General features: G+C 33.7%; 1 protein-coding gene across 5 annotated transcripts; it reads right to left on the bottom strand.

Annotated features, from left to right (window-relative positions):
- Positions 1-296: 296 nt before the first annotated feature.
- Positions 297-26,258, bottom strand: LOC113516426 (solute carrier family 22 member 3-like). Of its 5 annotated transcripts, none has more exons than XM_052897542.1 (5): positions 26,028-26,258; positions 4,526-4,986; positions 3,553-3,960; positions 3,202-3,454; positions 297-2,732 (listed from the first exon to the last, which is right to left on the bottom strand). In XM_052897542.1, the coding sequence occupies exons 2-5, from the start codon at positions 4,981-4,983 to the stop codon at positions 2,322-2,324; spliced, it is 1,530 nt and encodes a 509-aa protein (XP_052753502.1). In that variant the 5' UTR covers positions 4,984-4,986; positions 26,028-26,258; the 3' UTR covers positions 297-2,321. The 5 variants fall into 5 exon arrangements, with proteins under 5 accessions (XP_052753502.1, XP_052753503.1, XP_031767965.2 ...); XM_052897543.1 differs by having other exon boundaries at positions 4,526-4,916; XM_031912105.2 differs by lacking the exon at positions 26,028-26,258 and adding an exon at positions 8,819-9,218.
- Positions 26,259-26,590: the final 332 nt, after the last annotated feature.

Below are 26,590 nucleotides of genomic sequence, written 5' to 3'. Positions count from 1 at the left end.
ACCATCGTGAACAATTCTTGTTGAATTCGTCACGGTGGGCTAACTGACCTACTTCATCCTATATCATCCTTCAAATTTATATAATATTATATATTATCATCCATTTAAAAAAAAAGGACTAACTAAAAATACGTCTTGGTGCACTGCTTAAAAGAAGTCTCTTTATATAATTTTCAAATTTATATTATATAATTTTTAAATTATTTAATTATATATATTTTATATTATCTGTAATTATTGTAGAATAACTATTACTTGCCATTATTAAATATACTTTTTCCCCTACCTGACATTAGATTTTTAAGCTACTTTCAAAATAAGAAACAATTTTTTTATTAGAGCAATAAAAGTGATATATAACGTAACAAAACAAATTTTTAACTTTATTTTACTGTCATTGCGTTTTTTATACAACTTAGAATAGCAAACAAGCTGACAACCCACCTGATGGAAAGTGGTAACCATCACCTATAGACTTGATCAGTACCATGGACATAACAGAGCATACTGTTTCGCCCATGATACCCCTAAAGAACCAGGTGTAAAGTAAGTTGGGTGTATAAATTATATGTATAATCAAGTCACGACTACACACATAACTTATTTTAATGAAACAAACACATTGCAAAGCATCGGTATGCCCCATAACCGCTCATTCCAATTTCACAATAGCCAAGTAAACACAACCATTATGTCCGAACCGTAACCCCTAGCATTAGTATCCAACAAATCACGAGCAAGGCTCTGAAACAATGGGTTCTAGATACCAATTGCGGTGGTACCGATACTATAATCATGTAGATAAAGCGATTGAACGCCCACTTCACTATAGTCGCAATCTTCAGCGATCATTTTTAAAATTACACACTAGATATATATATATTTTTTTTATTTTTATTTTTAAAGATTTTTTTTATTTGTCACATATAATAAAAAAATATTTTTTAATGCTACTTAAAATGGCAACCGAGCTGACAGCCCATCTGATGAAAAGTAGTAACCATCGCCTATAGACATGAGCAGTACCATGGACGTAACAGAGTATACTGTTTCGCCCATGATACCCCCTATGCGTTGCTGTTCCTGAGGACTCAGGTGTTATTCCTCTGTACTCTGTAAATTCACGCCATATCCCATCCTTGCGCTAAAAAATAATTTATTCTCAAAGTGGGCAGTAGACAAAATAAGTTTGGGAACCCCTACATTAAACTGAATGTATACAAAATAAAATCATTTTATAAATGGTAATGTCCATGATACAGTTTACGTCTTTAGACAACGGTTGCCATTTTCCATCAGGTCGACTGTCAGCTTTTTTGACATATCAAATTGCATATTAATATTTTATTGACATACAAAAAGTTTATTGCTGTTCTGTGATAACTAATCAAACTAAACATATTGTTTGGCTAATAAACACTTTTTTTTTATTATTTTCCCATGAGACCACAACCCGTTACCATGTTTAAAGGCCTTAATCGAAAACTCTCCAAATCCATCAGTTGGTTGTCACAATAAGAAGTTAACAACAAAAACATCACCAGTTCTAATTTAAAGCAATTGCTTAAACACGTTGCCAGCACCGTCATCGTCGCACAAACACGCCGCTTTCCTGTTCACCCTCCGTGCAATCAATTCGTAATACACGAGTCAAAGGAGCCGATCATCGAATCAACTGGACAATCGATGCCGCTCGTGGTTAGTTTTTAAGCTCCCGTTGCGATGTTACGCTGTCAGGGTTCCGTATCTCGCAAGCAGAACTGCAAGGCCTTTAGTTCTTCCGAAATAAAACTTTAACATAATTATCTTTTCTACAATTCTATATCAACAGATAGTAATAATGACGTCAAAAGAAAAAAAATTGGACCCAATAAAAAATTTCCAAAAGACTTAAAGACAGTCTTCATTCATTCTTCTAAGTCAACTGTGCAGGGCCGTAACTAGACCCAAGTTTAAAGTAGGGAAAAAAAAATTTGTTAGGGCAGAAACCATAATTAAGTGATTTCGAGAAAACGAATCTGTCTAATTTTTTGGGGCCTTTCATTTTAAGGTAGGGCATTGCCCCTCAATGCCCCCTCCCCCCCACTCTGTTACAGCCATGCAACACTGTCAGTAACAATAAAGTACAAAATGGATAACAGATAACTTAAATAAATTATATAATAACATTTAAGGAAACCTCATCAGTAGATATGAAGTCAAACAAAAAGTAGTTTAAATTTTCGAAATTATTAATAATAACAATCACTTGTTAAAATATAAACATAAAACAATTATATCTACATCGACATTTACATAATAGTTTGTAACTTTTAAGAATCCTAATCAATTGTGTCTTTTAACTTCACTCCTTTCGTTTCAATCAATCCTAAACAAAAGCCAGCGGCTACAAATGGTAAAATAGCAAATATCATAGATGCTATCCAATGTGGATGGAAGTTAACAATGAATGGTGCTAACATTGCACCAATTTTAGCACCAGCAGAACTTGCGCCAAAACCCATATTTCTTAATGGCGTAGGAAACAATTCATTAGCTTGAACATAGATAACTGTAAATAATATACAAGCGGCAATCAATCCAACTAAGGCAAATACCGTGCTAGCCCAGTGATCATCTGGTAAAAAGATGAGTATACTCATGGAAACACCAATCGAAATGAAGGAGACTATAGACGATTTCTTTCTTCCGAACCACTTGTTAAACACCATGCCTGTAAGTGTTGCCGGTATCTGCAATGCAAAACAATAATAAATATAAACATAAAAACTACCGGTAATCACTAACATTACGAATACAAAAAGAAATTTATTAAATTTGTTTTATGGAGACTAGGCGATCAGACCTCTTCGCATAAAGATCGCGGTATTCAGCCGATTCGGTAACATTCAGATGCTTAGACACGTTTAGAAACATTTTATTTTCTGTTTCACTGAATATTTTGTATAATTAATCTACTAGACTTATACATTGATTTTTTATTATATAAGTTATAAGAATATAATAGGTACTTGCGGTAATTTTCAAATTTTATATTTTTTATTATTGCAAATAAAAAATAAACAATAAATTATATACACGTTAAGTATACTACCAAATTCATACATGAAATAAGAAGAATTAAAATAGCAAATATTTGATTACAATAAATAAAATTTAATATGTCTTACAAAATAAAATTAATAAAATACTAGTACCAACCTGTATCAAGCCGCTGATAATAACTACCAAGTATATATTATTGGGACTTAGAACTGTTACATATTGGTTGATACCAAAGTAAGACACACCAGCTATTGTCCAAATGATGACAGAATGAACAGTAGTAAAAGCAATTTCCTTTGTTCTGAACAAATCCAGAAAATTTGTTTTAGGGGGCTCTTTTTGTTTTTCTTCTATATTTTTTATACATTTAATAACATTATCTTCTAAAGTGTCAGTATTCAATTTATTTCTGAAATTTATATTAACATGAACATATAACACATTTATCATATAATAATTATGAATATTTAACTAATTGACTTGTAAAATTGTATTCAAATTACTTACAAATTCGCGATTGATGTCATCAAATTGATAGCTTTGTCAATTTTCCTATTTGCCACCAGCCATCTTGGTGTTTCTGGTATAAACATTATCGGTATCAATATAAACAATGACAATATACCGTACGAGAGTATATAAATGTTCCAAGTTGGAGAATAATATGCACAGAGGGCCAAAATGGATTGTGACACGCCATCTCCTAAGACGCTCACACCTCCAGCAAACTCTTTATGTTCTGCGCCTACTGCTTCCATTATCACAACTATGGTGGTGGCCATTAATCCTCCACATCCCAATCCTACAATAAACCTTAAACTGGTAAAACTCCAAAAGTCCAAGGCAAACGAAGACGCTATTGTAAATACAACAGAAATTACTCCACTCAATATAATGGCAATCTGACGTCCGAATCTGTGAAATATTAATGCTATATTACTTTTCAAATCACTAACTGATTGTGGAATGGTTCGCATATGTAGAAAAAATGTCGAATAGTTACGCAAAGCAAAAGTGAAAAATGCAGGTATTGGTGAGGATTAAATTGTCTTTTAACGATTAAATTAATTTTTAAATCCAATCTATTTAGATCACATGCTGTTTAAAGGAGAAGTAAAAAAATATAGGAACTTATAACGGATAAAACTCTAGACAGGCAATACAATACTGGGCTTCATGGTTGTGTTTTTATTGATGTAATTTTAGAGTTATCGATGTAAAAACATTAATTTTTTTTTTATATTTCACGATCGATAAAAACGGAAGTATTGTTTATGTGTTACATTATATCTTTGCTCAGTATTTTGACGATTCTTACCACAATCATTAAGATTTACTCCCAAATTGATCTCAGACTTATTTTCTAACAAATACTACAGTCATTTTTAATATATAGAATAAAATACTTTGTATTAAAGCTAATCGTCTTAGACCCACGAAAGTACAAACAGCAAATGATTAATATTATTCAAAAGTTTACCTGTCGGAAATCCATCCAGTGAGTGCTACCCCAATTAGTACACCAAACATTAGTACTGTCTGCACAAAACTTGCAAGCCAAGCCTTTTCACAAATCAAATCAAACTCAGCTATTAGATTTAATCTGAACGCATCATTGCAGTACTCGTATTGTAAACAATTGTCGTAACACGTCGAATTCTCTATCACGTTTGGTTCATCGTCTTCAAATTTAAGACACCTAAACTCTGTGGTAGATGTTAAGAACAGTATCGATGTTATATTCCACATTAATATAGCTCTAGCGGACATACATATAGTGCATATTATTGCTTGCCAAATACCAAACGCTCCAATAGATTTCACTATGTAATCAACTTCAGAATTCGTCATCTCTGCTTCTGTTTCTGAAACTATATATTGCTTTACGTTGGATTTAAATTTCATAGTACTATTACAGTGTTGTTTTATAGGCAGCATGTACTGAAAAATTAATAAATAATCAATTTTTAAAATATTCAAAAATAAATAAAAGAAGGTCCTACTTAATTGCTGTGTAGTTCCAGCATAGAATAGGCGACCCCTTCCTTTCCCATAGGTCTGGAGCGTCCCTCTTAAAACATCTTTAAAGTCTAACTGCGCTTGCCTATTCTCCAGCCAAACGTGGCAACTATAGGAAAAACCCCCCAAGGGGCAGGCTTATGTTCAGCAGTGGACAGTTAAAGGCTGATATAATGATGATCCTATTTAATTAAAAAAAAAAACTTCAGATTTATAATGACTTCTGTCAGTAAAAAGCCACTTTCCACTGTAAGTTTGCTAAAACAGAACTATTGCATTTACTATCTACTGGCATGTTTCTATATGTATTATTACTGTATATAATAAAGTATAAATAAATAAATACAAAATTCCAATTATAAATAATTTTAATCTAACGATTTGCTATACATTTGTAGATATATCAGCGGGTCTACCATGAAATGAAATTCCGAAATTCCGGACTCAATTTCGTGTTTTTGTTTATACCAAAATCGGACCAATAAATGGACTTAAACATTTCGTTCGTCATACATCCTATCATAAAAGTCCAAAGAAACAATATTTTAACATTTTTAATATTTCCAAACGGCATGTATTATGTAATTTTAACATCAAATTTCTGTTTCGTTTGGCTCCGAAATTTCGGAAAACATTTCATGGTAGGCCCTCAAATTATTAACTCAATCAATTCCGTGTTTTCCATTATAACCCCTATGAATTACCGTGTGACGTGGCTCTAGCATTATACTTGGTGATTTTAATGTTATGTACACATTGATGGGACTAATTGTGTGAGAACGCAACCCTGTGGTGTACAAAGTTTCCAGGTCGCCACGTCTTTATACACGAGTCCTCTGACGTGGCTCGCCATATGGCAGCTTTACGGCTTACGTGGTGCATGAATTATTAAAAAACTCAAAGGTTTAGACATCATTATAACTTCCATAATAAAGTTAATTAATTCATAACAAGAACACCTTTTGTACCTTTATGTATATACCTGTATTTTAATGTACTTTGTGCTACTTTATTTCACTTGGCCGTATGGTCCCGGCATAGAATAGGCTACCCCATCCTCTCCCGTGGGTGTCGTAAGAGGCGACTAAGGAAGGGCGAGCGATTGGTAGCAGTATCCCTCTTAAAACATCTTTAAACCCTGACTGCGGTTTTTTATAATGGGTGATAATGGAATGGTAGCCCCGCCTGCACTATAGAGATACACTGGCGGGGCACCAGTGAGGGATGACAGGTAATGATAAAAAGGCAGGTCAGTTAGCCCATCGTGATGAATACCACTAGAATTAATCACGACGGTTTCCAGGGTGAACCGCGTGGAGGTCGACCAGATAGGGTGTATTGCTAAGAATGAGTTAATTAGACCCCATTACTAATAATCCCTTCCCCCCCTGACTGCAGTTGTCAATCTGCCTGCCAAGCGTGGTAACTACTGGCAAAACCCCCCCAAAGGGGAGGCTTATGTTCAACAGTGGACAGTTAAAAGCTGATATGATGATAATGATGATGATTTTTATATGTATTTAGTGCAATGAAAAGCAAATTTTTTTTATACAACTTAGAATGGCAAACAAGCTGACAGCTCACCTGATGGAAAGTGGTAACCGTCACCTATAGACATGAGCAGTACCATGCACATAACAGAATATACTGTTTCGCCGATGATACCGCCCATGCGGACTCCTGAGGACTCAGGTGTTATTCCTCTGTACTGTGTAAATTCACGCCATATCCCACCCTTCAAACCGAAACACAGCCATGCAAACACAACACCTGAGTCCTCAGGAATGGCAACGCATGGGGGGTATCATGGGCGAAACAGTATATTCTGTTATGTCCATGGTACTGCTCATGTCTATAGGCGACGGTTACCACTTTACATCAGGTGGGCCGTCAGTTTGTTTGCCATTCTAAGTTGTATAAAAAAAAAGTGAGCTATTTATGAATTACTTATAATGATTAATGAATTAATGATTGAAAAATCATTATCTGACACAACTTCATAATTACGATAATACAATATTATTATGTATAGGGGGTGAAGGATTGTTAGTAATGGAGCCGTTAATCCCCATTGCTAGTAATACACCATGTCAGGTCGACCTCCACGGGGTTACCCTTGGAAATTGTCGTGATTCATTATTGTGAAATTCGTCACGATGTGCCAACTGACCAGACTTCGTCCTCACCTCGATAGCGCGGGTGGAGTAACCATTTTATTACCATCCATTAAAAAAATAAGCTATAAAGATGTTTTACGAGGGACGCTGCTGTCCATCCCTCGCCCTCCCCTTGTCACACTCACGGGAAAGGAAGGGGTGGGCTATTCTATGGCGGGACCTTACGAAAATATTTTCATGCCTATTGATAAACGACATACTACAGCGCTACCAGCTGAAACCACTTTGGCATTAACAATGTATATCTCATTGTATATAAATAAATATTAATTAATTCATTACATATAAAAAAAAATACCATCAAAAAAATTACGAAAGACAAATAACAGTTTGCCAAAAATAACGTGGGCTATTTGAAAATCACCGTACCATCCCGACCCCGTCATCATTTACGACTCGCCATGAACACGAGCTATATCTCCCATAATTTCTTAGTGGCCACAGGGCTGACCGGCGAAGGGAGGTCGCAGGAACTGGCTAAACACCAGAATTACCCCTCTCAGTCCACTTTACTCCAAATTTATGGTCCCCCGAAGCGAGTGACTACCTATTAGCGTGATTTGCCGCTTGTAATTTTGTTGCTGGGAAATTGTGGATGAAACTCGTGCAGTGTGATCCGTCGATTACGGAGTGCCCATTATAAAGTGTTTAGAGGAAAGGAAACGCTTGATGAAACCATCCAATATTTTCAACCGACTTAAAAATAAAAAGTTCTTATTATAGTTTATTTTTTTTTTTATGTTTGTTACTTCATAACTGTGTCGGTTCTAAACCAATTTGGAAAATTCTTACAGATTGGTCACAAAAAATCGACTTCAAATGTGACAAAATTAGTTTATTTGATTTAAAAATTAAATTAATAACAAGACCCATTTATCCATCCAAAGCCGGAACGGGTGGCTAGTATAAAATATTTTTAGAACTTTGCACAAAAATTTGATTAAGATAAACACTTACGTTTATGAATTCATACCGATGTTTCTATTTCTCTATCGCACGAAATTTTCTCGTAAAAATTGATTTTTGAAATTTTCTAACCGACTTCAAAAAAGGAGAAGGTTATGTTTCACTGTATATTTTTTTATGTACGTCCACCGATTTCTACGTCAATTGTCGGCCTATTTCACATTTTTTTTTTATTTTGAGGTAAATGAGTTGAGTGAAGTGGACAGGTAACTGGTCACCACGTCTGGACGTAATATATGATATATTCTTAAATATGTTATTTTAAACAACTAGCACTATCAATCAGATTGTCTATCTACAATCAACGAGTCAATAACCACTCCAGCATAAAATCCTTTAAATGCTAGTGGTCATTCATTTGTTAGTTTTGATTTATTAAAATATTATTTCATATTTATGCATAGCGGCAATATACCAGTATACCTGTATTGTTTGTTAATCATTCATGAATAATTTAATTAAAATTTATGCACTTTATATAAAAAAAAATATTTTATATAGATATATGTATAATTTATTTACATTACTTACAGACATACATCCACAAAAAAGAGATAATAAATACATATATAATAAATAAATTATTTGCTGTTTTATATTTATTTACTTACAAATTATGGTAACCCTATTATCGTGTCTCCGATCTACGACGCGTCTTATTTTCGAATCACTCAATTCACCCGAACAATTCTCGGCGTAATTTTTATTCCTTATTTAGTCGTCAACCATTTCTCACTCGTCAAAAACACGGACACTCGTGCCGATATTGAGGATTCGGAATTTATAATTTATTTTCTTAATTTGCTGCCGGATCCGCGACGGTGCCGAGGACGTCCCCTTTCTTCTGTCGTCGTAAATTTTTCAAAAGAGTTTTTAATCAGTCTTCAAGCATTTACAAATTAAACAGGGCCGTGTTATGAAGAAATATCGCGGGTCGGGTGTGCGCGTTTCCATTGTTAAACATGAAACGAGAATTTAGGTGTTTATATAAATTAATATGGATATCTTAGGGATTGCTTAAAGGTTTTTTTTTATACAACTTAGAATGGCAAACAAGCTGACGGCCATCTGATGGAAAGTGGTAACCGTCGCCTATGAACATGAGCAGTACCTTGGACATAACAGAGTATACTGTTTCGCCCATGATACCCCACATGCGTTGCCATTCCTGAACACTCGGGTGTTATTCCTCTGTACCCAGTAAATTCACGCCATATCCCACCCTTCAAACCGAAACACAGCCATGCAAACACAGCTGCTTCACGGTTGAAACAGGAATGAGACAGAGGTACTCAAGCAATCGACTTTTGTACAAAGTCTCCCTCTGGTCTGTCAATAAAAGCCGAGAAACTGTCAAAAATCGTAGCTAGAGATTTGGCGTCTCAAAGTTATTTACAAGTTCTCTTTCTTATTGTGGTTTCCGTAAATACCTATAGGCATCGTGTGAAAAAAATAAGTATTAAATGATGCAAACAAAAATTATCTTGCAATAAAATATATTCAAACTATTCAAGAGCAAAATCATTTGCTTAAGCGATTTATTGTAATAATAAATATAAGAGTATTGGAAATTTTCAAACATATAATACATATATCTCTGTCAGAGATAAGTCTACCCTTACTCACAACATTTATAAATACAATACATTATTTTATATGTAACTTACAAGTGCAATAAAAAATATATATATTTACTTCATAACCTATTAAGTAATTTTACAATTTCGAATTTATAATATTTAAAGATTAAATGTATTTATTTTTAATAATTAAAATTTTAATGCAAATATTGGCATTACTTTAGTTTTATATTTAAAAAATCATTATCAGTATTAGTATATTTAAGTATTTTTTTAGAATTTTCTGTACAAAAACTGTACGATATCATTTAATACCTTACAATAATTTTCATAAACCCTTTTATATAATATTAAAATTATACAAAATAAATAATAAAGCTACTAAAATTTTCTTATTTAATATATACAAAGTTTAAAATAATTCACTTAATAAAAAAATATTACATTAACAATTTATAAAATATCGTACCGTAATAAACAATGTGAACGCGCAACAAACAAGAAATATAACCGGCAAGGATCTCTCCGCAAAAAGCTCGCAAATTTCCTCATCAATTATCATTATTAGGGAGCGAAGGCGAGCTGAGACGCGAGTAATTGAGTTTTATAAATGGCGACGGCTGCCGTCGACGCGTCTGTCATAAATACCGAGGGCGCGTCGCGGTGGTGACGTGACGCGTCGTGACATAATGAAAACAGACAATGCCGCGCTGATAATATTATTATGAACAATAAATGGCTGTTTATAGTTACAATAATTGACTTATTATTTCTTTAATTAAATGATAAGCAGAAGTGTTATTTTTTTTTTAATCTAATCAGAGTTGAGTTGTAATATTAAGGAGGTGTAGACGGGAAGATGAGTTAACATAAATAACCTTAGAAAAATACGCAGCAGACATATGATTGCTACGTTTTTTACGACGGTTTACTACAGTTTACCAGAGGGAGACTTTGTACAAAAGTCTTTGTACAAAATTCTATTGCCACCCCCCGCCCCTCCTGTATTATTATTGTTATAACCCCCCCCCCCCCCATAATAGTTGTTCTTATATATCTGCCATGTACAGACAGCGACCAGTTACAATTTTATTATATGTATTGATTTTTAATTTTCAATCGATTATAACCTTAAAACTCCATTATTTATATACTGATTGGGAAAATTATGTATTTATTTAAAAAAAATATACATATATTATACATTGTTCCTATAGAACTTTTATCTAAATCGATTCAGAAGTTTAGTTTTTAAATCAAAATAACCGGTTTACTGTACCAATAGGTACCAGTAAAGAATAATATGTAAGGATAAAGGATGATAATGGAATGATAACTCCGCCTGCGCTATTGGTATACGCTGGCGGGGCGCCAGTGAGGGATGACTGGTGAGGATGAAAAGACAGGTCAGTTAGCCCATAAATTAGTCACGATGGTTTCCAGGGGGGGACCGCGTGGAGGTCGACCTGCTAGGGCATACTGATAGCAATGCGGACTAACCTCCCCATTACTAACAATCCCTCCCCCCCCCCAAAGTCAGATCAATTAGCCCGTCGTGTTCATCACTACATAGTATAAAACAAAGTCGCTGTCGCTCTCTGTCCGTCACTATGTATGCTTTAATTTTTAAAACTACGCAACGGATTTTGAAACGGGTTTTTTTAATAGATAGAGTGATTCAAGAGGAAAATTTGTAAGTATAATACATACATAATATTGTAGAGAAACACTGATAATTTTAGAAGTTTCTAATGTGATGTGATGTAATGTGCACCTGTGCGAAGCCGGGGCGGGTCACTAGTATTAGTTTAAGTCCAAGAACATTTCTAATGGAAAGAAAAATTGGATTGTTTTTAGGAAAATAAAAAAAAAAAATTTGTTTTATACAACTTAGAATGGCAAACAAGCTGACGGCCCACCTGATGAAAAGTGGTAACCGTCGCATAGGTGACGTCTATAGAGACATGAGCAGTACCATGGACATAACAGAGTATACTGTTTCGCCCATGATACCTCCCATGCGTTACCATTCCTAAGGACTCAGGTGTTATTCCTTTGTACCCAGTAAATTCACGCTATATCCCACCCTTTAAACCGAAACACAGCCATTCAAACACAACTGCTTCACGGTTGAAACACGAATGGGACAGAGGCACCCAAGCAATCAACTTTTGTACAAAGTCTCCCGATGGTGTTCCCATTCCCATTCCCATTCCAAACGCTTTCGAAAAATTCCCATTTTTTCAAACCGTACCCAGCTACTTCTGACAAAACAGCGTCTGGCGGGTAAGCTAGTGCAGAATAAAATGAATGGATACTAGTGATAAATGAGTTCCGTGGCAGTTGTATCATACGCGGGCAAATTGAATGATTTACGCGTGACACTCTCTCACGGAAGCTGCCAACCATACATACTAGTGAACTGTGACATGATCCCATATAACGGGCTTTGTATCATGTCTGTGCTCTATAAAAACACTGTGTGATCCCATGATGTCGAATGCTGAGACGTACGTCTTAGGCATATTTAAACCAGGGAAGGGGGGTGGATAAGCCATGTTCATCCAAGATATGTCTAAAACATATATTTTATTCATTTTTTAATATATACAACTTAGAATGGCAAACAAGCTGACGGCCCACCTGATGGAAAGTGATAACCGTCGCCTATAAACATGAGCAATACCATGGACATAAATATACTATTTCACCCATTATACCTCCCATACGTTGCCATTCCTGAGGACTCAGATATTATTCCTCTGTACCCAGTAAATTCACGCCATATCCCACACTTCAAACTGAAACACAGACATGCAAACACAACTGCTTTACGGTTAAAACGCGAATGGAACAGAGGTACCCAAGCAAACGACTTTTGTACAACTCGGAGACTCCCTCTGGTGAAAATATTTATTTATTATTTACTTGAAACATGAAATATACTCAAAGCATAAGTGCATATTTCGCCATACAGATACACGCAATTGATGGATCCCTAATACTAATTTTATTAACATTATTTTATTATGTTATTTTTATGTTTTTTACATTTTTTTTTTTTCAATTTTATATCACGAGAATAATACTGTAATTGCATTTAAAAATATTTTTAAACAATGGAATTGATAGTACCATAATGTATAATGTTATCTAAACTTACCACATTTATCGCAATAAATTTCATTTCATTTCATTTTATTTCATTTCATTTCATTTCAGTTCAGTTCAGTTCAGTTCATTTCATTTCATTTCATTTCATTTCATTTCATTTCATTTCATTTCATTTCATTTCATTTCATTTCATTTCATTTCATTTCATTTCATTTCATTTCATTTCATTTCATTTCCTTTCATTTCATTTCATTTCATTTCATACATATTATTGTAAAAATAATACATAACAACAAACATGTAAAGTCACAGTGAAAAATAATATTCTTTAGAACAACAATATATATAATACGTGTAGATACAAGACGAGACAACCATTTGAATAGAAACAAAAACCGTGTAGAAAAAAAATATCAACATATATATGTGGCCAGGCCAGACTTAAATTTACATTATGGCCACAAAGAAGTTTCAATAAAACATAATATAATGTGAGTTATAAATAAACAATATACTATTCTTATCACAGTTATTACTTTATACTTAAGATGGTAAAATAACTAAATCCTACTTGAGCCAGATAAAACTGAATACAACCAGATAAATATGTATGTGCGATAAATTCACATCGTTAGACATTATAGTAGGTACATGATGCGTAAACAAAACAATACACAAGTACTAACTATTAATGCCATAACTCTCCACTATCTGAATCATTTCCTTTGAAATCTTCCAACTTACAAGACATTAATAAATCTTCTGTAACGTGAACGCCAAGAAACTACAGCGATGGGTAGAGGTGGCATAAAAATCAGCTGTTTGTTTACTAAGACGAGGCTGTGCTGAACAATTATTTTGAAATCGGGTGCTGGTAAGAAGGTTGCCCCGTAATTTCACATGTTTGCAATCGACAGGTAACGCTCGCATGCCATGCCAGATGTGGCAACTTGGATGTTTTTGGCCGTATGCTAAAACAGATATCACAAAGTCTCGCTATATATATATATATATATATATATCTATATATCTATATATATATATATATATATATATATATATATATATATATATATATATATTTGTAGGAATAAATAACATTTAAATATTTGATATTTATTATAGGTATTTTGTTTTAAAAGAACACTTTATGCAATTTTTTTCTCTATTATGAAGTTTTATCAATCATGTCATAAGCAATAGGTAAATTAATGTTAAAGACACGGTTAATGAAATACTTATATATTTATGATATTTATATATCAGTCCAAAATATCTTGTAACCTCTGAGAAAAATTGATATTTCTGACGCTAATATTTGCGATTGGTCGCCTCAAAAACACTACGACGTAACAAAGCCATAAAAAACACCCTCTATCTAAAGGTTTTCTCTAGAGATTACAGCATGGGGTTATTAAAAAGTATCGGAATAAAGTTTTTTAAAGGTCAACAAGGCTAGACTGTGGTAACCTTCAAACAACAGGGGGAAAGGGATTGTTAGTAATAAGATTTAACAGCCTCATTGCTAGCAATACACCCCATCTGGTCGACCTCCACGAAGTTCCTCCTGGAAACCATAGTGGTTAATTCTTATTTAATAGGTCACTATGGGCCATCTGACCTGCTCAACAACATATATTGATGGCGCAGGCGGGATTACCATTCCATCTTCACCTATTAAAAAAAAAAGCCTTCAAACAACAAACCGACTATATGCTTGTTTACCACTATAGTAGTAAAATAAAATTAATTAAATTATTTTCACAATTTTTTAGATCTTATTAGTAAATGAGTGTGTGCCCTTATACATTTTAGAGGATTTTTTTATCCATTATACATTTTTTTTGTACTGGGTACAGAGGAATAACACCTGAGTCCTCAAGAATGGCAACGCATAGGGGGGCATCATGGGCGAAACAGTATACTCTGTTATGTCCATGGTACTGCTCATGTCTATAGGCGACGGTTACCACTTTCCATCAAGTGGGCCATCAGCTTGTTTGCCATTCTAAGTTGTATAAAAAAAAAACAAAAAATATCTCCGAAACCTACGTATATATAAACTCGAAACGAGATATGAAAATCGATGTAACTGAAGATGTAAAGACAAATGCCGTTAACACTTAGATCTCTCTGTCTAGCTCTCTAATAAACTAGACGTGACGATAAATAAATATCAACAAAAACAATGTCACATCGCACATCCAATTCGTGACTCGTTGCATATTCTTCATTTTATCAAACGCGCGACGTCCCCTCATAATAACCGTTTATTTTAACGATTGGAACAATAACAGTTAAATTTACAACGTTATAACCATTAAATGGAAGGACAAGGTGTCTTGTGAGCTGTAAATCGGCGGCCAGTCCGTGCGATAACAGGTCACGACGTTATAATTGTGACATATAACTGTTATTGACCATATTTATAGCTATTACCGCCATGTAACTGATTATTATTTAGTGTTATATCGATAGACCGGGTAAATAGCATCACTATGAATATTTAGCATTGTGGAAAATCACTGGTTATTTTACTACAAAGCTGCGATACGGTATATTCAATTTTTACATTGATCACAATAAAAAATCTAATTTCAACTCCATGCCCATAAATAATGTAGATTGTTGTTTCCCATATCTATCTATATATATAAAGGTATATATATATATATATAATATTGACCTTTTAGCTTTCATCAAATTTTTTCATACAGCTTAGAATAGCAAACAAGCTGACGGCCCACCTGATGGAAAGTGGTAACCATCGCCTATAGACATGAGCAGTACCATGGACATAACAAACCGAAACATAGCCATGCAAACACAACTGATTTACGGTTACAACACGAATGGGATAGAAGTACCCAAGCAAACGACTTTTGTACAAAGTCTCCCTCTTGTGAAATGTAAGTAACAAACTAATGTAAAAACAAAAATATTTTTTGACTACTCAATCAAATTTATTTTCTTACTTAAACTGTTTTTATTAAAAAAAAAAAAACTTTTCTTCATTGACTTGGAAAGGTAAGTGAATTTACGATTTTATAGATATTTTAGTATTCTTTGAAAATGCCTATAAATCTAAAAAACTTCCTAATAATGTAGGTTTCTATAGGTGAAGGATTTTTAAAATCGATTGTGTAATTTTTGAGTATTCCATTACAAACAAACAATCAAATCTTTTCTCTTTATAGTGTTAGTATAAATATATAACTACACCATCTACATGTATAAAATAATAATACATTTTTCTTTTTTTCTATGGCATGACACTAAATTATTTGCTTACTTCTAATATGTGGGGGAAAGGGATTGTTAGCAATGGAGTTTGACAGCCCCATTGCTAGCAATATACCCTATTAAGTCGACCTCCACGTGGTTCCCCCTGGAAACCATCGTGAATAATTCTTGTTGAATTCGTCACGATGGGCTAACTGACCTGCTTCATCATCACCTATCATCCTTCCCTAGTGCCCCGCCGGTGTATACCGATAGCGCGGGTGGGATTACCATTCCATTATCACCCATTAAAAACGAAACTTCTAACATGTTTCTAAATAAATTAGATAGTCCTCTCGTGAGAATGCCTACCGAGAGGACTAGATCATTATTAGTGATTAAGTATTAACATAGTTTTTAAGTTTACTAACAAAAATTGATCCAAGTTATCTAAAATAAATAAATAAATTAACCCTTCTTTGCATGATTTTTTTTTATTGGTGTAATAAATCATGTACAAAATTAAAAGAAAAATAGTTAAAAAAAATAAATTTGACAGCTATGTTTTTTTTTCCGCAATGGACATTAAAACAGTATCCAGACACGATCAACTTAAAGTGAACTTGTTCTTTTATATAATTTCTGGGCATTCAATGTTATGATGGAAATTTTCACCATTATGCAAAGAAGGGTTAAATAAATAAATAAAAAAAAAATACTGATCTTCCCGTTATAACGTGAATTTCTTTTAAACCATTTCACTATTAACAATTTGTAGCTATTAAAAAAAAACATAGCTGCTAACAAAGCGTACCTACATCAAAAGATCGAGAACTCAATTTGTTTGTATTAATAAATCGAATGAACAACAAACGAAATATTAAATTCGAAACATCAAAGGCTAATTAAACAACACGATGATATTTCTGGAGCCGAGAAAAAAAAAAAAAACGTTATGACAATGAAAAATAGCCTGTTAGGATATTCAATGAAATTAATACTTAAGGGCGAACAATTTGTCTTAGACGGGCAAGATTAAGAGGGCTCGTGAAAAAAGCGACGGGCGGCGTTCCCTCTAATAGCTTAACTTTTCATCTGGCAAACAAATTAACAAGGGTGCCGCCTCTTAATGCAAATAAACACTGATTAATTGGCCACATTATTTTTACAGCGCTGTAAAACAACAGTGTATGTACAGATACGCTGTGCAACGTAATAGCGTAACGAGGGAGAGGGAGACTTTGTACAAAAGTCGATTGCTTGGGTACCTCTGTCCCATTCGTGTTTCAACCGTGAAGCAGCTGTGTTTGCATGGCTGTGTTTCGGTTTGAAGGGTGGGATATGGTGTAAATTTACTGGGTACAGAGGAATAACATCAGACGACTCAGGAATGGCAATACCGTATCTCCATATTTTTGTGATATACCCAAAGTAAACTTACTTAGCATATTTTTATAGTATTTTCTATAATAAACAGTTTAATTTGAAAATTTCAATAAATATTTTATCAATTTTTCAATCCTAATTTAGTTATTTTACATGAATGATTGCTATCACGTTGTTATTTAAACTGAAATATTTTCCAAAACGCGTGATTTATACCTTGGTATATTTACGAAAGTGGCACTTTCGTTAGTTTGCTGGATATTAAAATAAATTATTTTCTTTGGCAACTTACGAAACTGCCACTTTCGTAGATTTGCTGTTGTATAACTCAATACCTAGAAACTCTCATGTATGAAGGTGCAAAGTAACGAATATACATTTATTTCTGATATTTGTAATATAGTAATAATTAATTAAGCGCATTCAATAAAAAACAGGATTTTAAAACTAAAATGAGATTAGCATGATCTTTTACAGTAGTCTTCTATCAAAAGTTATTTGCATTCTAATGTTTCAAAACGTTCCCCTGTAAAATGTATCTTTTTCAGTTTCGTAAGTTTACCATAAAGGTGACGATATTATCAGATTATGGTAGTAAAATAACGAAACAAGCCCTTAAAACATAAATAAAACACCATTATTGAACATAAAGTGAACACGTAAAGCTCACTGAATCGTGATAACTACATTCGTGGTCTCGCCATAAATCATTCCATATCATAATATTCTAAATACAACGATAAGGGACACGAGAAAAACTATTTTATTCGTTCTGTCAGCGACACCATAAGTTATTGGTGCGATAGTCGACGTTAAGTTCACGCCGATAACTCGTTCCGATGATAACGGCAGATTTACGAGCGCTGAAAGTCCGATAATGTTATTGTATTACACAATAGAAATATTGAATCGCCATGTACACATTTATAAATGATAAATAAAAAAAAATCTTTGAAAAAATTGTGACGCAATATAATAAATTTCATTCATTTTCATTTAAGAGTTTCCTCTTGTCGGTGCAACTAATTCGTGCATCTTCCTCCAGCCAGCTCTATCCCAGGCCATATCCTTTATCTCCCTATACGACATAACGCCTAGTGTTTCCTTTATCTGTCCCATGTAGTTATTCCTCAGTCTTCCTCTTCCTCTTTTGCCCTCTATCTTTCCTTCTATTATGCTCTTAAAAAATAATAGACTACAGTTTATAAAATAATAGGTTGATTAAAAGATATCCCTTTAAGGCATAAGTCCGCCTATATACGTGTCTGTTATAACCTAATATTTATAAGTGAATGTACAAAAATATATAAATAAATAAAAACAAAATAGAAAAAGTCATATAATAAATATATAATATATATAAATACACAGTAAAATTGGACATATGTATGATTTAGGTAAACCTAATTTGTTGAATGCTTTCGCACGTCTCTTGAAGGTTAGAAGATTGTATGACATTAACTATTGTATTATTGTATTACATTAACTATCAGCTATCTAATAAGAAGTGGATGAGGGTAAGGTATTGTTAGCGATGGGTACTAACTGCCCCATTGCGAGCAATGCCCCTAATCAGATCAACTTCCATCAACTTCCCCCTGGAAACTATCATGGTTACTTCTCGTAGAATTCTTCACGATGGGCTAACTGACCATACTTTCATCGTCACCTGTCATCCCTCGTTGGTGCCCCGCCAGCGTATACCGTTATCGCAGGCGAGGTTACCATTCCATTATCGTCCATTAAAAAAGACACCGAAGTAGTGATTTACCAGTAATGGATAATAGGTGAGAATGAAAACGCAAGTCAATTAGTCTATCGTCATCTAGAATTCAGGACTATGGTTTCCAGTAGTGACCGCGTGCCAGGGTATATTGCTAGCAATGGGACTGGTAGTCCGCATTACTAACAACCCCCCCCCCCACTACTTTAATGTAGGTGATAAAAAATTCACCTTGTCGTCTAGTAACATAATAATTAACACCCATTCAGATATGCGTATAATATCTTTAATCTATTTTAATTAAAAAAAAAACGCTCTTTTGTTTCGTCAGGCGAAAGAAAGTGCGTCGGCGTCGAAATAAATTCCGGCCGGCGTAATATTTCAGCGAGTATATTTGTGCGCCATAATTCATGAATATCTCGGCGGGGGCGGGCCATTTAACGTGACTAACGGCGCGCTACGACAGATTTCATAAAAGTAAGGCCGCCGGTGCTTTCGCCTGCTTTATTACTAATGATACTCTTGGTAAACTTGGTCTTAAACGATTTCCAAAGGGATCCACCCTTCTCTAGTCTACCGACTTCAGAAAAAGAGGAAAGAGAACTTTTTTTTATACAATTTAGAATGGCAAACAAGCTGACGGACCACCTAATAGAATGTGGTAACCGTCCCCTATAGACATGAGCAGTACCATGGACAAAGACAACAGAATATACTGTTTCCCTCATGATACCCCCCATACGTTGCCATTCCTGAGGACTCAGGTGTTATTCCTCTGTGCCCAGAACTTCCTCTTTTTTGGTTGTCTTTTCCAAGAAGAAGCAAGCTTTTAATTGTATTTTTGTTTTAAGTTTGTTACCTCATAACTCAGTTAAATATTAACCGTTTTTAAAATTCTTTTTTTTTATCTGAAAGAATATACTTACAGATTATGATTATTGTTACTTCAACCGTTAATTGTCCACTGCTGGACATACGCCTTCTCCATAAGAGGAGTTTTGCCAGTCGCCACGCTTGGTGGATTAGCAAGCGCAGTTAGGCTTTTAGAGATGTTTTAAGAAGGACGCTGCTGTCCATGCCTCGCCCTCCCTTACCTCTTACGACATCCATGGGAAAGATAAAGGTGACCTATTTTATGCCAGGACCACACGATAGGGATTTTGTCAAAATTAGTTTAACGGTTTCATTTTGAAATCCAAATAACAGATTTTGCCACAACTGAAGTCAGTTTTTTTGTGGAAAAGTTTTTTTTTATACAACTTAGAATGGCAAACAAGCTGACGGCCCACCCAATAGAAAGTGGTAACCGTCGCCTATAGACATGAGCAGTACCATGGACATAACAGAGTATACTGTTTCGCCCATGATACCCCCCATGCATTGCCATTCCTGAGGACTCAGGTATTATTCCTCTGTACCCTGTAAATTCATGCCATATCCCACCCTTCAAACCGAAACACAGACATACAAACACAACTGCTTCACGGTAGAAACACGAATGGGACAGAGGTGTCCAAGCAATCGACTTTTGTACAAAGTCTCCCTCTGGTCAAAGATAAAGAATCTTTATCATTGGTGAATTTATGACCATAAGTCCACACGTTGGACAAACTGGTTAGTGACTGAAATTTAGTAAGGATTATTGAGCGGCTTTTAAAAAATATTTTTAAAGGAGCTTAGGGCTGGCTAGACGATTTAACCACTGTTCGAAGCTAGTCAAATTGACATTGTTTAAGTCTTATTGTCAGGCTTTCTACACCAGCCAGTTATGGTATAGTTATACGAAAAGGGCTTATAACACACTGCGTGTGCAATACAATAACGCATTCCGAGCGATGCTCAACTTGCCATGGCGGTGTAGTGCGTCTGGCATGTTTGCAGAGAACAGGGTTAATGATTTTTTTGCTATTTTACGTAATTATAAGGCAAAATTTCATGACAGATTAATGACAACAAGTAATAATATTGTAAAGACTGTATTTCTCACAGCATACCTGACGACAAGAGATTTTATAACGAAATAATTTAAATTGGTATTTTATAATTGATGTATATTTTAAAAGTAATAATAACAATTTATTTAATTAATAATATAAAAATGTTAACTATGGGTATATACCTGAAAATAAAGAGATTTATTATTATTATTATTATTATTAGGGGAAGGGACAGAATGTCACTATGTGGATACGATAGTGACAGCTGTGATCTCCGGGGGCGCGACCCCGTATTCATTGGAGAAGCTGAGCCTACTGAAGAACTACAACGAGTTTAATGTGAAATTTAGATTTTATGATATTTTTTTTTACTACTAAATCAACGTGGAAACCCCTGAATCGAGTACGGTACGTGAAGATACTTTTGACTAGTTTGTTATTTTTTTTTTTGTTTAATTCTATTAATACAAGCATTGCAGGGAGTCAGTGAATACAGATGGCTCAGGACCGTTCTCTATGGGGGAGGCCTATGTCCAGTAGTGGACGGATAATGGCTGAAATGATGATAATAATGATCAACTAGTATTATAAGAATGTCATTGAATTATATATTATTTAATAATTAATATGGCATAGGATGTACTGGCCGTATGGTTCCGGGATAGTATAAGCCAGCCCTTCCTTTCCCGTGGGTGTCGTAAGAGGCGACTAAGAGAGGGCGAGGGATGGGCTGCAACGTCCCTTTTAAAACATCTCTAAAATCAAAAGGTGATCGCCGATCCACCTGCCAAGTGTGGCAACTACTGGAAAAACTACCCAAAAGGGAGGGTTACGTTCAATAGTGGACATTAGAAGCGGATATGATGATGATGATGATGATAATGATGACATAGCATTTATGAAGATTAATTTATGTTTAAGCTTATGTTAATTTTTAATTCAAAGTCTCGATACATAGGGGGCGTTTACGAGGCAAGACGCTGTGACGCAAAACGCCGAACGCCCCCAGAAGAACACTTCCATATGAAGTCGAAACATTTGTCGGAAACGACAAAAACACACTAAGTAATTTTCCGTCACATATATATATATATATATATATATATATATATATATATATATATATATATATACACATGTATGAAAATGTTTATTAACAAATTAATACACTATAAGTGATGTTGAAAATCCTTTTCACTTCTCATCGCCTCTCGTAGCGCCAAGACAAATCGAGCTTGTCACGAGAGCGGCTTCCCAACACCGCAATGTTTCAACATAAGCCTTAACTTTTATGAAAGCTGTCTCCCACCACAGTATTTCATGTTAAATGGCGTAGCTTTTTGTCGTTAAATTTGTAAGTTATTGGCTGTAGGCTGAACACGCGCGCCGATAATGCAGAGATATCACTGGAAAGACGTACTGTTATGGTTTTTTTTTTTTCGAGTTACAGACATAGTCGTGTTTTGTTATGGTAACGTAGTTTGTTTGTTGACATTTTTATATGATTTAATATTATTTGTGAAGTGACAAGAGGTTTTCAAGAGAATGAAAATTGGAAATGGAAATTGGGACAACGCATTATTTGTAGAAGTGTTTTCTTGTAAAAGAGACTGAAATCCAGCAGTGGAATGTTTATGAATTATTAAAATAAAAGCAAATCTTTTGTTAACTTCAATTAGTTCAATTGCCGTGTGATTTCGACATAGAATTAGCCACCACTTCTTTCCTGTAGATGTCGTAAGATGCGATAAGAGAACCTAACGGTCGAGAGACGAGCAGCAGCGTACTTCTTTAAACATAACCAATATATGTCAACCCACCTGCCAAACATGGCAACTATTGGCAACCCCCCCCCTTATAGACTAAGTTCAGCAGTGGACAGTTAACAACAATAATTGTCACATCTTTTTCACCACCACAGCCCATTCATACGCTTTATGTTATTACCTAAAAGATAGCTGGTAGAGAATGCCATATGGCATTAAACTCGCCACTTCTACACAATTTTATTGTACAATAAAGTTTAAATAAATAAAAATTGATAATAATTTACTATTACTATGCAATTACATTATCATTTTTCACAACGAAAAAATGACGGAAAAACTCAGCATCACTTTTAAATGCTTTTAACAACAATCGTCGATGTTATGGCGACCCTGTAAGCGTTTAGTCGTACTACTCGTATTTACCCGACGCTATATTTACGAGGTCGTTACGTCACGGAATGAGTCGTTACTCAAGTTTATTTGTTCATGTATTTCACTTACTCTGCCCCCAAACTCATGAATGTTATTAAAACGTAATGAGAGGATCAATGAAAATGAAGATCCCTGATGTTCTTTTTTCTTTACTAAACGACACTAGTTCTGTACAATTTATTTTCTCAAAAATCTATTTATTTATTTATTTAAATAACTTTATTGACCAAAATAAAATATGGTACAAAAGGTGGACTCAATGCTAGTAGCATTCTCTACCAGTCAACCTTTGGGATGAACAGTGAATCGCGATCGCGGTACTTCATTATTAGGTTAGGTAAAACAACTAAACTAATCTATGTTTTAAAGAATTTAAAACATTTCTAAATACTGTTAATTTTATAATAATAATAAAAAATATTTATACAAGTAAAGTTAATAATAAGCGTATTTGAATAATTATTTTTTTTTTGCTCAAAAGAACAGGCAAGAAATACAGCTGTCGCATTTATTTTTTTATTGTTTAGAAATATTTTAAATAGGAATACAATAATATAATTATTATAATTGTTCAGTTAGAAGAAGAACTATACATTAAAAGATTAATTTAAAGAAGAAAAATAATATTACATATATATACATATATTTAATTTACAATATACATGTATATTTTAATTTATATTACATGTATACCTACAGAATAATTAAAGATGGTGTCTCACAAAAAAAAAACTTCAGTTGTGACAAAACTTGTTATTTAGTCTAAAAATTAAGCTATATGATTTTGATAAACATTCTATGAAACCAATCTATAAGTATATCCTTTCAGATAAAAAAAAAAAAATTCCAAATCTCTTTACAACTGACGGAGACATGAGGTAACAAACATTGTATTGAGAATCTTCATTTTTTGAAGTCGGTCAATAATGATACATAATGATGGTTACCTTCAGTGATTATTTATAAAAATATCTAAGAATAGACATAACATTACGTATTCGTTATCAAAATCATTGAATGTAACCGACATTCGTGATTACTATACGAATATGTATAGTTACTTGTAAACAAAATACAAATAATTATGTCGTATATGTAAATATTTATTCATATTACTTACAAAATAGTGGACAATTTAAATTTAAAAATTCACCAGAGGGAGACTTTTAAGTCGTTTGCTTAGGCACCTCTGTCTCATTCGTGTTTCTACCGTGAAGCAGTTGTGTTTCGGATTGAAGAGTGGGATATGGCAGTGAATTTACAGGGTACAGAGGAATAACAGCTGAGTCCTCAGGAATGGCAACGTATCATGAGCGAAATAGTATACTCTGTTATGTCCACAGTACTGCTCATGTCTATAGGCGACGGTTACCACTTTCCATCAGGTGGGCCGTCAGCTTATTTGTCGTTCTAAGTCGCTAAAGAAAAATTGTAACACTGAAATTTATTATAATTTTTTATAAATTGTACAAAAATTCGACCCATTGATTGGAATCGATACTCCATCTGAGACGTACATAAATTAAGTTTTTATATTACAAAATCTAAATAAATTATTCATAGAAAACTCCTTTAGTCTCTCGATGTACTTAAATTTTGTCATAGTCGCTTCATTTTCTTTTCGAAATTAGATGCTACGTACTAAAATACTCACGCGAGACTTCCGTACAATTAATTAGCATGCTGAATGTGGAACAAGCACATAATGTCCATCAATGAGACAATATCTCATTCAAACAGCATTTTCCTGTCGCTTCATACTTCATACATTGTATATTATTACATTCAAATACTTGGTGATGAAAGAAAAAAAGAAAATATGAAATGATGATGTTTATACAATGATTTATTAACTGTGAGTTTTATTTTAAATTTGATTATTAATTTTTATTTTATTTTTTTGCATTTTTATAATTAAAGGGAAATGAGTTCTTAAGTGGCGACCAAATACAGGCAAACGCAGTGTAGGATGACCCTCACTAGATGGGGTGACAACCTCAAATGCATTGCTGGGAGTCAGTGGATGCAGGTGGCGCAGTGCCGTTTAATATGGCAGTCTATGGGGGAGACTTATGTCCAGCAGTGGACGAATAATGGCTGAAATGATGATGATAATGATGGTTCTTATAAATTTAATACTAATATTCTATAAAATAGAGATTGATTAATGATTTCATAACATTATTTAAACTATCAAAATTTAATCTCACAATATACATATTTATAATCTTTTAAGTAAATGGAATAGTTTATAGAACAATAAATATTATTAAATTAATTTTAATATTTATTATTTACTAAATTAAAAAGTAATATAAATTGTTATTAAATAATGTGAATTGAGTAATGAATCTCATCCCGTAATTATAAACTTTATATGTATTTATTAAAGACTCGACTTTAACAATCAAAGTAACCCAAACAACTATATTAACAATATTTATTCAGTGTCCACAAGTGGGCTTATTCCATTATACTGATGACGGGTTTCACTGAATGGCGAGGGAGTATACATCTGAATTTAATTAATTAATATAAAATTTATTATACTATATATTTAGTGAAATAATTTCTACGAGGCCTTGTCAATGCGAATTGATGAAAGCTGTCCAACAAACTATTTTCTAAATAAATAAATATTATAATGAAATACTTACAAAAACGTGTAATAAATCCTTCAATCTGAATACTTCTCTCCACTTGATCCGTTACGTTATAAATAGAAGTATATTAATTTAAAGTGATTACACTTATATAGTTAATTATTTTTCTCAGATTAATTAAATTTAACACTCCATCTGCGTTATCGGTCAATGCCAACTTCCAAAGGCAACTGTGTACAGACCGACACTCAACCTTGGTACTACAATGTGTCTACGCTAATGATGGATAAATATTGTATTAATGTATAAATTACCATTTCGTTTCATGCAATAAATTAGCTCTGTACTTGAATTCATTACAATCTCTTATTATTGAATTCCTAGAACAATGATCGTTCCCTTTAAAAACAAATATTTATTTATTTATGAGTTACATAGCGAACCACTATACATAAATATATATATATATATATATATATATATATATATATATATATATATATATATATATATATAAATACAACTTAGAATGGCAAACAAGTTGACGGCCCACATGATGACAAGTGGTAATATGTTACCACAGAGTATACTATTTCGCCCATGATACCCCCCATGCG

Source organism: Galleria mellonella, unplaced genomic scaffold (assembly GCF_026898425.1).
Source record: "Galleria mellonella isolate WM207_F2 unplaced genomic scaffold, CSIRO_AGI_GalMel_v1 utg37, whole genome shotgun sequence".
In the NCBI taxonomy this organism is placed as follows: domain Eukaryota; kingdom Metazoa; phylum Arthropoda; class Insecta; order Lepidoptera; family Pyralidae; genus Galleria; species Galleria mellonella.
Note: the sequence above shows the minus strand (reverse complement) of the source record. Positions and strands in the feature narration are given on the sequence as shown.